Consider the following 13501-nt stretch of genomic DNA (forward strand, 5'->3'; position numbering starts at 1 on the left):
CGCAGTCATCGCCACCCGCCATGCTGTTCCCAGCCCTATTCTACCCAATCCACATGGTGGATTAAATAAAATAAAACTAAGAACAGCCACCGCCCGCCCCGCTGTTCTCAGCCTTGTTTTGTACGTGCCTCATGTCTTTCACTTTTGCAGCTTAATAATATTTTTAGTTTTCCTGTATTTGCAGTATGATAAATGGTAGGAGCATAAATATACGCCCAATTTTTTTTGTGTGTGTAAATAATAGATGACATTTATTTTGAAAAAAATTTAAAAATAAAGCGAATTTGATATAGCATCTTGAGTTCCAATATGACGTCGTCGACTAGTCGATATAGACTCGACTTTTGTCATGTTAAAGTCGACTTTAACAAATATGTAGTCGTTAAACCCCTGGTGGTAATCCTGATGCAGGAAGAGGGCCGCCTGCATCATGAAGGACCCCACTCACCCAGCACACACACTTTTTACCCTGCTCCTCTCAGGCAGGAGGTTGAGGAGCATTAAGTGTGGAACCAATAAACTGAGGAACAGCTTCTACCCTGAAGCTGTTATACTCATAAATCCCTAATCAAGATTATCACTGTGGGAAAAAAAATCACTCTAATACCACTTGATTGTTGATATGTGCTGCTGACTATCCATGCTGCTGATCTCATGCTGCTGATTTATTTCATGCTGCTGTGTTCATTTGTCCTCATCTGCTCACACAGACTCATGTTCGTGCTGCTGTTCAATGTATTGTTTTTGTACTGTTAGTGCTTAGCGTATTCTTTAAGTTAGTGCTTGCATTAAGCGTGTAAATTATAGCCGAATCAGACCTATGAGAATCGTGCAGCTGTTGTTCGGTGTATTGTTTTGCACTATTAGTGATTAGTGTATATCTTTGAACTTTTAGTGTACGTTTGGGCGTTCGTTTAGCGTATATCTTAGTTTATATCTTAGATCGTTATTTACTGTTTCTTTATACACTTTATATTTTTGCTATTGTTGGATGTAACTGGGACCCTGTGAACACAAGTTTGTTCCACCACATGCGATGTGAATGACGATAAAGAACCTTGAATCTTGAATAATCTTGCAGAGGTTTGAATTGGTGCCATTTGTAGTAAACAAATACAAAGTATTTGTACTTTGATTTTTTTGAGCTAGAGTTCTCAAACTTTTATACAGTGAGTTACAGGTGCTGGAGCAAAAAGTATTATAACCCTACCTGGTCTCCTTACAACTTCTCCAAAAAGCTTTCTTAAAATACCCAGTCCTCTCACTGATCTGTTACTAATTAACCCACTTAGCTGCAAAACGCTCCTCCAGCTGCTTCTTATCTATACCACTTACTTTTACAGACTTTTGTTGCCCCATTTCAACTTTTCTGAAATATGTTGCTACTATAAAATTCTAAATCGCATAATTATTTTTACAAAAACGATATTGCTAAGTTCTAACATTTTATATGTTTATTATCAATCAACCTTTATTTATACAGGTAATTCCCATTGAGCCTCGAGGACTCATTTACAAGAGAGACCTGATTTCAACAAAGAAAGATGACAACAATGGACAACAGCAACATCCATAAACAGTTATAAAAAAAAAGCATACTACAGTTTTTTTTTTTTTTTTTTTTTTAACAAATAGGATGGCTAAAAGGAAAAGGTAACAAAACAAAAAAACAGCTAGATTCCAAGACAAATGTAGAAAACTAACAACAGGAACATGTCAGCATTGGACCCTGCCAGGTGTCCAACAGATTCTTAAAGACACTTAGAGAAGTCAAGGTCGAGAGCTTCAAATCTTTTTGTAAGATATTCCAGGAAACTGGAGCGGAGTAGGAGAAGGCCCTTTTGCCTAGTTCAGTCCGCACTGAGGGAACACTGCAGGTAATAATGTCCTAATGTCCTGTTTGATTATAAATAAAATACGGCTTTGGGGTTTGAAAATTATTACATTTTGTTTCATTTATACCGATATACAATATCTTAATACAAAGTAGTTTCAGAATGAGGGTTGTAACTGACACAGAATTATTACTACGTGGAAACATTACCAACACGTGTGCATTTTGAAGTTTCCAGAAATCTGTTTAAAATTGCATGAATGTGATATATATATATATATATATATATATATATATATATATATTACTTTCATTCTGAGATTTTGTTTTTGGAAACATTAATTCCTCTTTTTCTGGATGTAAAGCACATTTTTTGGATGATTGTTTCCTCTGGTATCAGATGCTGTGCAGCTGGAAGAACTTTTACTGAAACTTTTGTAGTTTTGGACATTTGTTGTGATGCGTAACCATGGCAACAAGGCAGTTTTCGACAACCAACAGCAGCTGATTAACATCTCAAAAGCTCAAATAATATCTCAACTACAGCCCCAAATCTCAAATGAGTTAAAAAGGATGTTCTGTGGACGCATTCTCATCTACCTGCCATCTGTGCTCGAGTGCCTGACCACTGAGATCCTGAAACTAGCAGGAAACACAGCTCATGACAGTGGAAGGACAGGATCATCCCTCGGCACCTATTGGCTGTCCGCAGCGACGAGGAGCTCGGCAGACTGCTGGGAGGAGTGGCCATCTCTCTGGGAGGAGTTCTGCCCAGCATTCGGGCGGTCCTACAGTCCGGGGGAACCAAGAGGCCAGCCGAGTCTGGGTGGACGGATCGGACGGCATCTGCAGCCAGTTTCTTAGGATCCACTGTGGGATGGACCTTTACAAGAGATCCTTCCTGCCTACAGCCATCACAATCTGTAACATCTCTTAATGAAATGAGGATAACGAGTTACAACAACAAATAATTTCCCTTTGGGATTAATAAAGTATTTTTGAATTGAATTGAATTGTTTCCTAAAATTTGTTCTAACAATGATACATGATGCATGCAGCTCTGTCCCAGCACAAAAGTCACATAAACTGTTGAATAAATCTGTACATCTCCTGTGTTGATGCAGGATCTCCCACTGCTGTGATTCACCGACAGCCTCTTTGATCCAGAGCGCGCAGGGACAGCAGCTCAGAGTTTACCTCCTGTCTTGGCTGATGTCACAGAAGTCCATTAAAGCAGGACTACGAGGAAAGCGCGCATCTGTCGGGCCAAATTACAGGAGAATGACAGTGATGGAGTGCCTCGGGACTACAGTTAGAGCCTCTTATTTTCCCATCTGACTTAACATCAAACTCATGGACGAAGCTAATGATGCCAGTAAATAGCCATCACTCACATTTTCTGCACCTAAACCTGTGAGAAACAGGGTTTTTCCTTGTGTAATTAACAATCACCTTACTGGAAAATCAATAATTTTAAGGAAGTGGTTTGAAGACAGAAAATTATTCAGCAGCTATTGGTAATATAAAAAAGAAATTTTTGTTCTCCCATTTTTAGGCAAATATAATTTACTTGTTATTATGAACATGTGTTCGAGAGGTTTTAACAGTTTAAGCACAACTTTCTTTAAATATTCTTGATCCATATCTAGAAATTCTATTAAATGCTGAGTGATGTTAACTGCTGAATGAATATGCTTTAGGGTGGCTTTGGCTGAGTGGTTAGAGCAGTTGTCCTCCAATGCAAGAGTTGGGGGTTTGAATCCACCAGCTGTCACATGCCGAAGTGTCCCTGGGCAAGACACTGAACCCCTCATTGCCTCACGTGTGTGTCCCATTGGTGTATGAATGTGATAAAGCTCTGATTAATCTCTTTAGAATGACTTGTTCAATTAGCTTTGTACAGATCTAGTAAGGTGCTGGATGAATGGGTAAATGAGGCACAGACTGTGTTGTAAAGCTTTGAGTGTCTTGAATAGATAGAAAGGTGCTATATAAGTACAGTCCATTTACCATTTAGAAAAAAAAAACTATCACTGATTAATGCTTTTCTACAAAATTTGTCACATCATCAGAGCAGCAAATCGGAAAAAAAAAATTGTATAAACTGTTTTCTGCAAATAACTACTAAACAGTATAAAGCTTAAGTGGAAATTCACTCTGGTAGTGATATCAGATCCAGACCTAACACCTAATAATAAACTTTAGCTGTATATTTCTGTCATTTGTGTCACATATTTTGGCAAAGAATGTTATTTTTGATCATTCTAGCAGTCCTGATTCTAATTTAGAGAGATATCTACTTTTTTTCCATGTCACACTATCTTTGCTCATGCTTTAAGTTATTTTTTGTAAGAAACATGGATTTATTCCTGTGTTTTCTCATCCAAATTGCCCATGATCCATGTCTGAAATCCCCCTGGCAGTTCTGTTGCGTCTGCTCTTTAACATTTTCTTGCATCAACCTAAAATCGGTTCTCAATTATTTTTTTTAATGAACTGTAGGTTTATTATTCTAATAAAGTAGTTATCATTGGTGCAATCAATAAAGTGAGCGTTTGCTAACAATAAGTGTTGCATTCAGGAAAAGCTGGGAAATTTCACCTCAGTCGTTCGCCGTAAAAAGGAGATTCTCTGTCCGTTTGTTTTCCTTAAATTATTTGTCTAGCATAGCGTTAGCACCATAATAAAACAAAACCAAAATCGTTGCGGTTTAAAACACATTGACATTCGACGTATACCGCTTTATCTTTTAATTTGAGAAAATATCCCCCGTTACCATGAACTGAACACACGGAACTCGGCGTTCCGTTTCCATGGAAACGGGTGAACTTTCAAACAGCAGCATACCGAAGGTTTGAACCGAAAAACGTTAGCCTGTTAGCAACTATTAATGACTAATACTGTTTTTATATATATATATATTTAAAATATGTTTTAGGTGATAAGCTGGCTAGACTTTGACTAACATGCTCTTAAGTGATTAAACTTCAAGTGCGGTTAGCCTATGCTACTATAGCTAGCAAACTTATCACTATATCAACTTTTTCGTAGCTTATATTAATGTTAGGTATTACGTTCTCTTGCTCACTTGTCGTCATTCAACAGATTATTTTAATGTATATTAGGTTTTTTTTGTAAAGAATTCTGCAGGTGATTTGTTTTCATTAAGGTTTTATTTTTATTTTTGTCCTTTACTCATCCAAAGATCCCAGAAAGATGAGACGAATCATTGCTGAAAACCCAAACTGGTCCCTGGTCCTAGTGCCCAGTTTATCCAGTATGTGCATGCAATGCATTGTGAACAACTTTGAAGGTATTTTATTTTCTAATTTACCTTCAACATCTCACTTTTATGAGTGAAATTTGACTGTGATTTGTTTGTTTGTTGCAGAAAAGCAAACATATGAACAACTCACTCCCAGCCAACAAGACTTCATTCAGGAGAGACTGTCCCTGTCCCTGCCTCTGTGTGTGACAGCTAATCTGATCCCTGATGGTGTTTACTGGAAACGATGCTGCGAGCACAAGTGGGACCTCTGTGACGTCTCTCGTTATGGCTACAGCTGGAGAAGGATGTTCTTTGAGAGGCACTTGGAGAACCTCATAGAACTTTTTATCCCAAATGTAACAGAGCCAAAGACTATTCTTGATGTGCTCCCTCTTTGTAAAAACTATGTTAAGCGGCTCAACATCTCTCAGCTGCTGCCGCCTATAAAGGATCCCCAAGAGGAGAGGGTTGAAGAGGAAAAAGAAATAGATGTGACTTTAATTAATGAGCACGATGAGCCCTGTGTGCACCATTTTGATTTGGGGCTTGTGCTTAAGGAGCTGGCAAACCTGGAGGAGCTGCATTTGGTTTATAGAGTCAAAGAATGTGGGATGAACTTTGAGTGGAATATGTTTGAGATGACAAAGAGAGACTGTGAATCCCTCGCCAAGGCACTAAAGTCTTCTAAAACCCTGAAGGTAAATATTGATTCCTCCTGGTAAGATGTGTTATCTTTTTTTTAGCTGTGCATCCTTGCATAAGATGAAGGACGGGTATGTTTATGATGTAACTCAGCATTTCTTTTGCACTTTTTTTACTTTTAGAATGTCAACCTGGAAAATCACTGTAGGTACCAGGAGTGCCAAACTCCTTTATGCAAGGGGGCCAAATTTAAAACTTGTTCCAAGCCAAGGACTAATCTTGATCATTTATTGTAAATAATAATAACAATAATAATAAATCACCTCAGCTTTAGATGTAATATGTCAAACTGTTCATACAGAAATTTAAATGACTGTTTCCCAGTGACATACAGAATTTAAGCCAAACATATAGTAATGAAAAAAAGGTTAAAGAAATAAGAATAAAATAAAGACAAAGATGAACTTGAAAGCAGATATTTGTTACTCTAATGCACATTAACTCAAATCAGACAAGAGTTTTGTAGATCTTATTTTGTTCTCTATTGCTCTCGCCACGTCAGACTCAAAGATTAAAATAAAACCTACATTTTTTAGCTTTAAAGCGATGAGAAGACTGCACTAAACAGATTAAACTTTTCAGGCAAAATAAGTGATGAAGAATCAGTGTCACAGACTGGAGGGCCAGATCTTAAGCAATAAAATATGTCATTCTGGGCGCCAGATTAAGTGTAAACAAGGGCCATATCTGGCCTGCAGGCCTTGAATTTGACACATGGAATCTAAACACTGTATGTCCTCATAGATTTTTAGATTATTTTTATCATTTAAGTATATATACACAAACTATAATGACCCTAACTAGCCAATAAATCATTTATTTGCATATCACAGAACTTTCCAAATGCAGCTTGTCCAAAACTAATATAATTAATCCATCTTTCACCTCCTTGTGTGTTGTATAACTACTTTTCAATCTAAAGTATTTAAATGTTTTGATTTAAAAGCTAAAGTTTTTGCCATAAACTATACACTTGTTAACTTAAGTGTAATATTTCTCCAGCTTTTGCGGCTGCATCAGAGCCACGTTGAGGATAAAAAGTGTCGTCTGCTGGTGAAACACCTTCTGGACCACCCATCCCTGAGGGAACTCGACTTATCTCACAACCTAATTGGAAATAGTGGAGCCAGGGCTATCGGCAAGCTCCTGACCAGGAGTCAACTGGAGATCCTTAACTTGTGTAATAATAAAATCAGCGAGCTGGGGGCCAAAGCTATAGCTCATGCTGTGTCCAAGAGCTCCACTCTGTTGGTTCTCAACCTGCGTCTTAACCTGGTGAGGGATGAAGGGGGCACGGCCATCGTCGAGGCCTTGCAGAGCAACACGACTCTGCATCACCTGCACCTGGGAGGCAATGATGTGACATGGCTCACTGCTTCTGCTCTCGCTAAGGTCCTGGAAAAGAACAAAACTCTGAAGAGCATCAATCTTTCCTGCAACAGTCTCAGTGAGGCACGTAAGATGTTCAGCAGCATGACAAAATCACAGGCTTTTGCACATTTAGGATGAAAACATGACACAGAGCATGACTATTTTTGCATTTTCACAATGGTGCAAATAAAAGTAATAAATAGAAAAGAAATACAGTACTTTCCGCCATACACATTGCACCAACATATAAATTACATCAGTTCAAATATGTCTAATAAGTGGAAAAAAACATAAATAAGTCACTTCGCCGTATAAGTTGCATCTATTATGCGTCACCACTGACCACTTGGAAATGTGGGCCGATGTTGTGCCAAAAATCGATTGGCTGCCACATGGCAGCCGCGGGAGCATGCATGGGAGGACTTTAACAATGATTTAACAAGCTTAACACTTTAAAAACTATTATTTGTTTGCCCGACATTATAGCAAAGGTGTGTCTCAATTTAACTTTTCCTTAATAAATGCATTTTAATGGTCAAATCAATTGCATTTCAAAAGCCAATTCGCTGTGCATTTCTTCGAAATTTATCAAGATAATCATGTAAAAACAAATATTTGTTTGATCAACATTATAGCAAAGGTGTGTCTCAGTTGAACTTTTCCTTAATAAATGCACTTTAATAGTCAAAGCAGCTGCATTTTGCCTGGGTGGCACGACGAAATGCAGCTGAGTTGACGTTTGCTCCAGGAGTTCCGGAGCGAGACGAAGGTGACTTGGTATGGCAAGCCAAGTGGCTCATTAATAGCCACTTTTACCTATTAATGAGACACTTGGCTTGCCATATACTTGAGCGCCCTCTAGCTGCTCAAAACGGTAGTGTTTAATATTTTCCATGTCAGAATGAATGAACTCATCAGATCTCAGCCAGAAATTGGTTTATAAATATGGGAAAATATATATATATATTAGTCGTTTCGGTGTATAAGTCACAGAACTTGCAAATTTATGTAAAAAGGTGTGACTTATACAGTGAAAAATGCGGTAAATAAGTACAGATAAAAGTAGAACAAAAAATACATTTTAGTGGATTATCTGTAACTTAGTGATGAGAGTGTGCTCAAACGGTTTCTTTGAGTTGAATTTATTAGCTTAAGCATGTTAAAATAGTGTTTTTTTTAAAACAAAAATGTAACTTTAGCTGAATAGTGCTACCCATGCAGACATAGCTCAGGCAGACAAGCTGTAAAGTGCTAGGATTTTCAATTATTCATAGACATTCGTGGAAAACATGCAATGATTGAGTGTTTCCCCTTGAGAGACGTACTGTATCTGACTCTCCATCCTTCTGAGCCTCTCCTCAAGGTTTCATGTTATACTGTGTCTCTGTAATACACCGTGGAGGATCAAATTCACCCACACAGCAGAAATGTAAGAATGCAGTACCATCAGAATCTCTGACCTTGATACAGTCCTTATAAGAACAGAAAAGTCTGTTAAAGACTAAACGATAAAACTCAGCAGATTTAAACGGTTTTAAAAGTACGAGTTGTTTTAGTAAGCAGGAGGTAGTTGTGATTTGTCACAATTCTTTAAGGTGTTTTCAGTCCTGTTCAGTGGAGCATCCTGGGATGTGTTCATCGTGAACATGTCAGAGGTAATGAGTTGGTTTTGTGTTTGTGCAGGTCGGAGGTAAATGTTTGGCAGAGGCGATGTCTTACAACACGACTCTAACAGAACTCAACATCGGCCTGACCGAAGTTGATGAGCAGACCGCTTCCTTCATTGACAAGGTGGTGTGCACCAACCAGCTTAGAGCGCAAGAAACAGGCTGAACAGAAGAAACCAGGAAACATCAAACACCCTTAAAATAAATCTATTTGAAACAGTTGTTGAGCCACGGTGAGTAATCTAAAATCACTTTATATGAAAACTGTATCTCAAACAAAGAAATGTTTAACCACAAGGTGAAATAATATGGTCCATTCGTTTGTTTGTTTTTTAAGGAGTTTCTAATTCATGAATTATTTTGAAGGAAAAAAAGAACATGGAAAAATGTGTGTATTTTTTTAGTTTATGAACTGATTTGGAAAAAAAAATCTGTGTAAAAAAATGTTTGACCGTTTTGACTTTGTATATCAGAAAAACATTTATAATAACTCTGACAAGGTGAAACCATACGTACATTTTTGATACTGAAAACAAAAACAACGTAACAAATCAATTGAAAAGTCACGATGAACTTGATTTTCTGATTAATTGAATATTTAAACTGCATTTGTCTCACTTTTATTTCATACAGAAATGAAATTGTTGGGTCTTGTACAATTTTTCATTTGAAAAGTGTTTAAAATGTTAATTCGTCTTAAAACAACAGTTCAGATATTTTGAAGTGGGTTCTGTGGTGCAGTTAGGAACAAATCAGATATTTCTACTGGTAACTTTTTGAGCTACCGAGCAGTGCCACAATTAAAACTTTTTTTTTCCCATCTTGAAACATTTCCAGTATCAAAATTATTAGAACCATTCATTCAAATACTATATTTTAAAAAAAATCTTTACATTCCAGGTGGGAACAACCCACTTTAGTCTTTGCCCTGCTCGAACTAACCATTAGTTTGACACTTTGGTCAGAATCAATTGTTTAAAAAGCCATCTACAACAGGTAAGATATTAACTGTTTATATTCGTCCACGTCAATAGATCTGAACCATCCCTTTAAGCTGTTTTAATTTGAGTATTTAGTGTATAACAAGGGTCAGGTCTGGAGAAATTATGCAGTGTTCTTGTCGTCAGTGAATCACATGAAAGGACCCAAATTAGCAACGCACCAACAAGTATTCCTGGTGTGTCACGTGATACGTTCATCCAAAAATAATTCTGAACATATCAGCAAGTCGCGGCGCTGCACAGAATGTAACATTTTCACGACCATAGTGCTGCAGAAAATTTGATTTCAAAGGGACTTCTAAATAATTGAAAATGAAGCACGCGTTCCGCAGAACATTTACCGTGAGCTGTTTGAACACGTTACTGAGCCTCTTTTTCTGCCAGCATTTTATTTTAAACCTAAACGTCACAGAACACGAGCAGGATGTTAACGTTCACAAGCAAAAACAGTCATAGTCATGGAAACACTGAACACTCATTTTAGTGAGCATTTCTATTTATTGAACCGTTTAATCTCGTTTGATACAGATGTATTTGGTATTCAGTCCTCGTGTAACATCAAGGCAGCATCGTGGCGGTACTGAAATACATACGAACTTTTTCATCTTTACCTTATCTATTGGGAAACCAGTAATTAGTGTTACTCATGTCACGTTTTTCCTGTTTTTACCATTTTAAACAAAACCAGGTTTTATTCTTTATTGCAGATTTATTGTCACTAATCAAATAGAAACAATCTACTGTAAAGAACTTTTATAACATCAGTAGCTTCAGTCTCTTTGAAAGAAAAAACACATACTGAATGCACGGTGTAACAAAAATGTTAGTTTAAATGCATCACACGTGTGTTTGAAGGGAAAATTAACTTACACTTTGTATAAAACCTAAAAAAATTATTACAGAACGTATGCAAACATTTCAAACTGGAGTCGTGAAAGGGACTGTGCTGTGGATGGCAATTTAACAAACAGGAGTGATCATCTGTACATCAGTTTCCTCTGCTGTGGTAGCCTCAAAAAGTGTGTATATGTGTGTGTGAGACACATTCAGCTGAGCAAAATATATACCGTATTTTTCGGATTGTTAGGCGCATTAAGCGAAACTGAAACATTTTGACAGATTTTTGAGCGCTGTGTACCACGTAACATCAGTTTGAGGTCAGTAAGCACAACCAGAATTAATACATAAGGCTCAATGTTGATTTTTGAGAAAATTAAAGGATTTTAAGCGTGCCTTATAGTCCGAAAAATACAGTACATCCACGCTCACCCCATCTTATTTGCGGTACAAATCCTTTCTATACACAGATTTATACAAATATTAAAAAGGACCCCGAAGCATTTTGTGCAAGAGCAAATATTCTAATCTACTTGACAGACACGGTAAAGGGTTTTGGCGCGTTGCATGATGAAAGCTTTTGTTATTCATATTTAACAGTCATGTACAGTAAGAGTTTTAAAATCAAAGCTATGAGAGAGTCAGTCAGATTTAAACTCCAAATATTTTTTTCACTGTTTCTGTGTAAACATTGAACGCGTAAACACATTTTCTTCTACCCTTTACGCTCGTGGTTATGTGTAACTATCACAGTGAAGCCACTTTCCAGACCTTTTATTTGATCATGAATGAGACGATTTTAGAAAACGGTTCGGCCAGCACAAGTTGAATCGTACTCAAGAGTTAAAAGAAAAGAAGGCAAAGTTTCATCTTTAGCAGGTTTCGTGTGCTTGTTTTCTGAAAATGCAAGTCGTTTCGATACAACCAGCCCTTCACATCTCAGAAATAACTCTGTAATGGCTCAGAAAATGTAATTTAAGCTTTCTCAAAAAAAAGTCCTTGCTATTTTGTTAAAAGTGGCTAATGTTTTAGGCTAATTCAAATACAAAGAACAGGGTATCACTAAAAATGTTTAGTTACTATACGATAGTCAGTCTCAAACACAAATTGTACTCGTTTATAACTTACACATTGAATTGAACAAATGAGATACAATACCCCCAAATAAAACTCAGTATTACTTTCATGGACACAGAGTTACCAAAGTAAAAATAAAGATGTACGGTGAAATAATCATGAGTAATTAAACAGGCGATATGAGCTGTGGGAACATAACTATCCTCATATTTGACTTGCGAGTTGTTTTAAAATTGTCTACTTATTAATGATAATATTGTCCATCTAATTATGTGTTACAAATTCCAGGTCAAACAAATTACTCTGAAACTTTTGCTTTTGTTTGGAAATCCCTACAGTTTCAGCCACTTTACCGCAATTTATAAAACAATTGAATTCTGTGAATTTTGAAAATAAATTGAAGTCTGTATCTTTATGTACAAACCATTGGATTTGATTTATAAGTTTTTACTTCCTAAGAAGCCTTTCAGGACGTGGTGCAACCTGATTGCTTCGGTAATTAGTTTAAAACTTGGTTGTCTTTATGAAAAGACTGAAAAATTGCTCGTAAAAACGATTTTAACTCTCGCTGTAACTACATCCCACAACGACTGGATACAGAAGTGACAACAGAAAGTTTGTAGCTGCCCTAAATACTATCCTGAGTTTGAACGGGGTTGCATAGGTGCAAACAATGAAATTTAAGGTTTGACGTTTTGACTTTTCTCAAGCCTCATTTTCTGTTTTAGTGTATTTTTGTATTGCTATAAACGCCAAACATAACACTCCACTTGGAATGTAATGAGTATGATTTACTGAACGTTATCTACAGTTCTGGCTGTATATAACACACGTTGCAAAGAAAACACCTGAGCAAATGTGATACTATTCAATGATTCTGGTCCTTATATGCAACGTCATCACTGATAGGAAAATGAACAGAATGCATTTTCTTTAGCATATCTTCCCTGATCTGTTGATAATTCATGTCAGTTCTTCTAAAACTTATGATTTACAAATAAACTTCTTTATATTTTCGGGCAACGTGGTGGATTAGTGGTTGGTACTATTGCCTCACAGCAATAAGGTCCTGGGTTCAAACCCCAGCTTGGGCCTGTCTTTCCTTGTGGAGCTCGCATGTTCTCCTTATGTTTGGTTTTCTCCGGATACTTGGGTTTCCTCATGCAGCTCAAAAACATGCACGATAAACTGCCTTGAAAAAGAGATCTGTGATGTGGATTTCCTTGGTAAAATACAGGGTACTATTTAATTATTATAATGAGCTCTATATTTAAACTAATTCTATGAGTAGGACCACAAACAAGTACTGAGGCATAATGGAAAAAGATAAAAGAATCTTCTAGCTCACACCAAACCCACTATAAGTGCCAGTGGTCTACTTTTTAAATTTCAGTCAGTCTTTGATCACTTGCATGTGGTAGCCCAGTAGAAGACTGGCTGAGGAGATTGTTGGTTCTACACATGCAGATCATGTGGGTATTGAGAATTATTAAGAAAACCTATACTATGTACGAAACTGCACTTCCTGTGTACACCAAATCAGGAGCATGTCTAACAGGGGCTTTGCAATGAGACACATGAGTGATGCACAGAATTTTTACTATTCAGGTGCCTCAAAAGTACTACACAAGTACTCCACACTTGCTATTTTCATGATCCATAAGTAAGATGACTTTCTTTCCTCTGAGTAGCGAGCACAGAGTGCATGCTGGATGTAATACAAGAGACAGGACTGATATATATA

At 37.1% G+C, this 13501-nt stretch overlaps 1 protein-coding gene across 1 annotated transcript; it reads left to right on the plus strand.

Moving 5' to 3' along the window:
- The first annotated feature begins 5047 nt into the window (after window positions 1-5047).
- On the plus strand, window positions 5048-9008 carry tcte1 (t-complex-associated-testis-expressed 1). Its single transcript, XM_037685563.1, has 4 exons — window positions 5048-5147; window positions 5226-5800; window positions 6807-7256; window positions 8859-9008. The coding sequence occupies exons 1-4, from the start codon at window positions 5051-5053 to the stop codon at window positions 9006-9008; spliced, it is 1272 nt and encodes a 423-aa protein (XP_037541491.1). The 5' UTR covers window positions 5048-5050.
- The last annotated feature ends 4493 nt before the right edge of the window (window positions 9009-13501 follow it).

This window comes from Nematolebias whitei, chromosome 12, assembly GCF_014905685.2.
Source record: "Nematolebias whitei isolate Nwh7 chromosome 12, NemWhi1, whole genome shotgun sequence".
NCBI classification, from domain to species: Eukaryota; Metazoa; Chordata; class Actinopteri; order Cyprinodontiformes; family Rivulidae; genus Nematolebias; species Nematolebias whitei.

Coding starts and splice junctions, on each gene's coding strand:
- tcte1 (XM_037685563.1), top strand. CDS start 5,051: ATGAGACGAATCATTGCTGAAAACCCAAACTGGTCCCTGGTCCTAGTG. Junction 5,801..6,806: donor AGTCTTCTAAAACCCTGAAG/GTAAATATTGAT, acceptor ATATTTCTCCAG/CTTTTGCGGCTGCATCAGAG. Junction 7,257..8,858: donor CCTGCAACAGTCTCAGTGAG/GCACGTAAGATG, acceptor GTGTTTGTGCAG/GTCGGAGGTAAATGTTTGGC.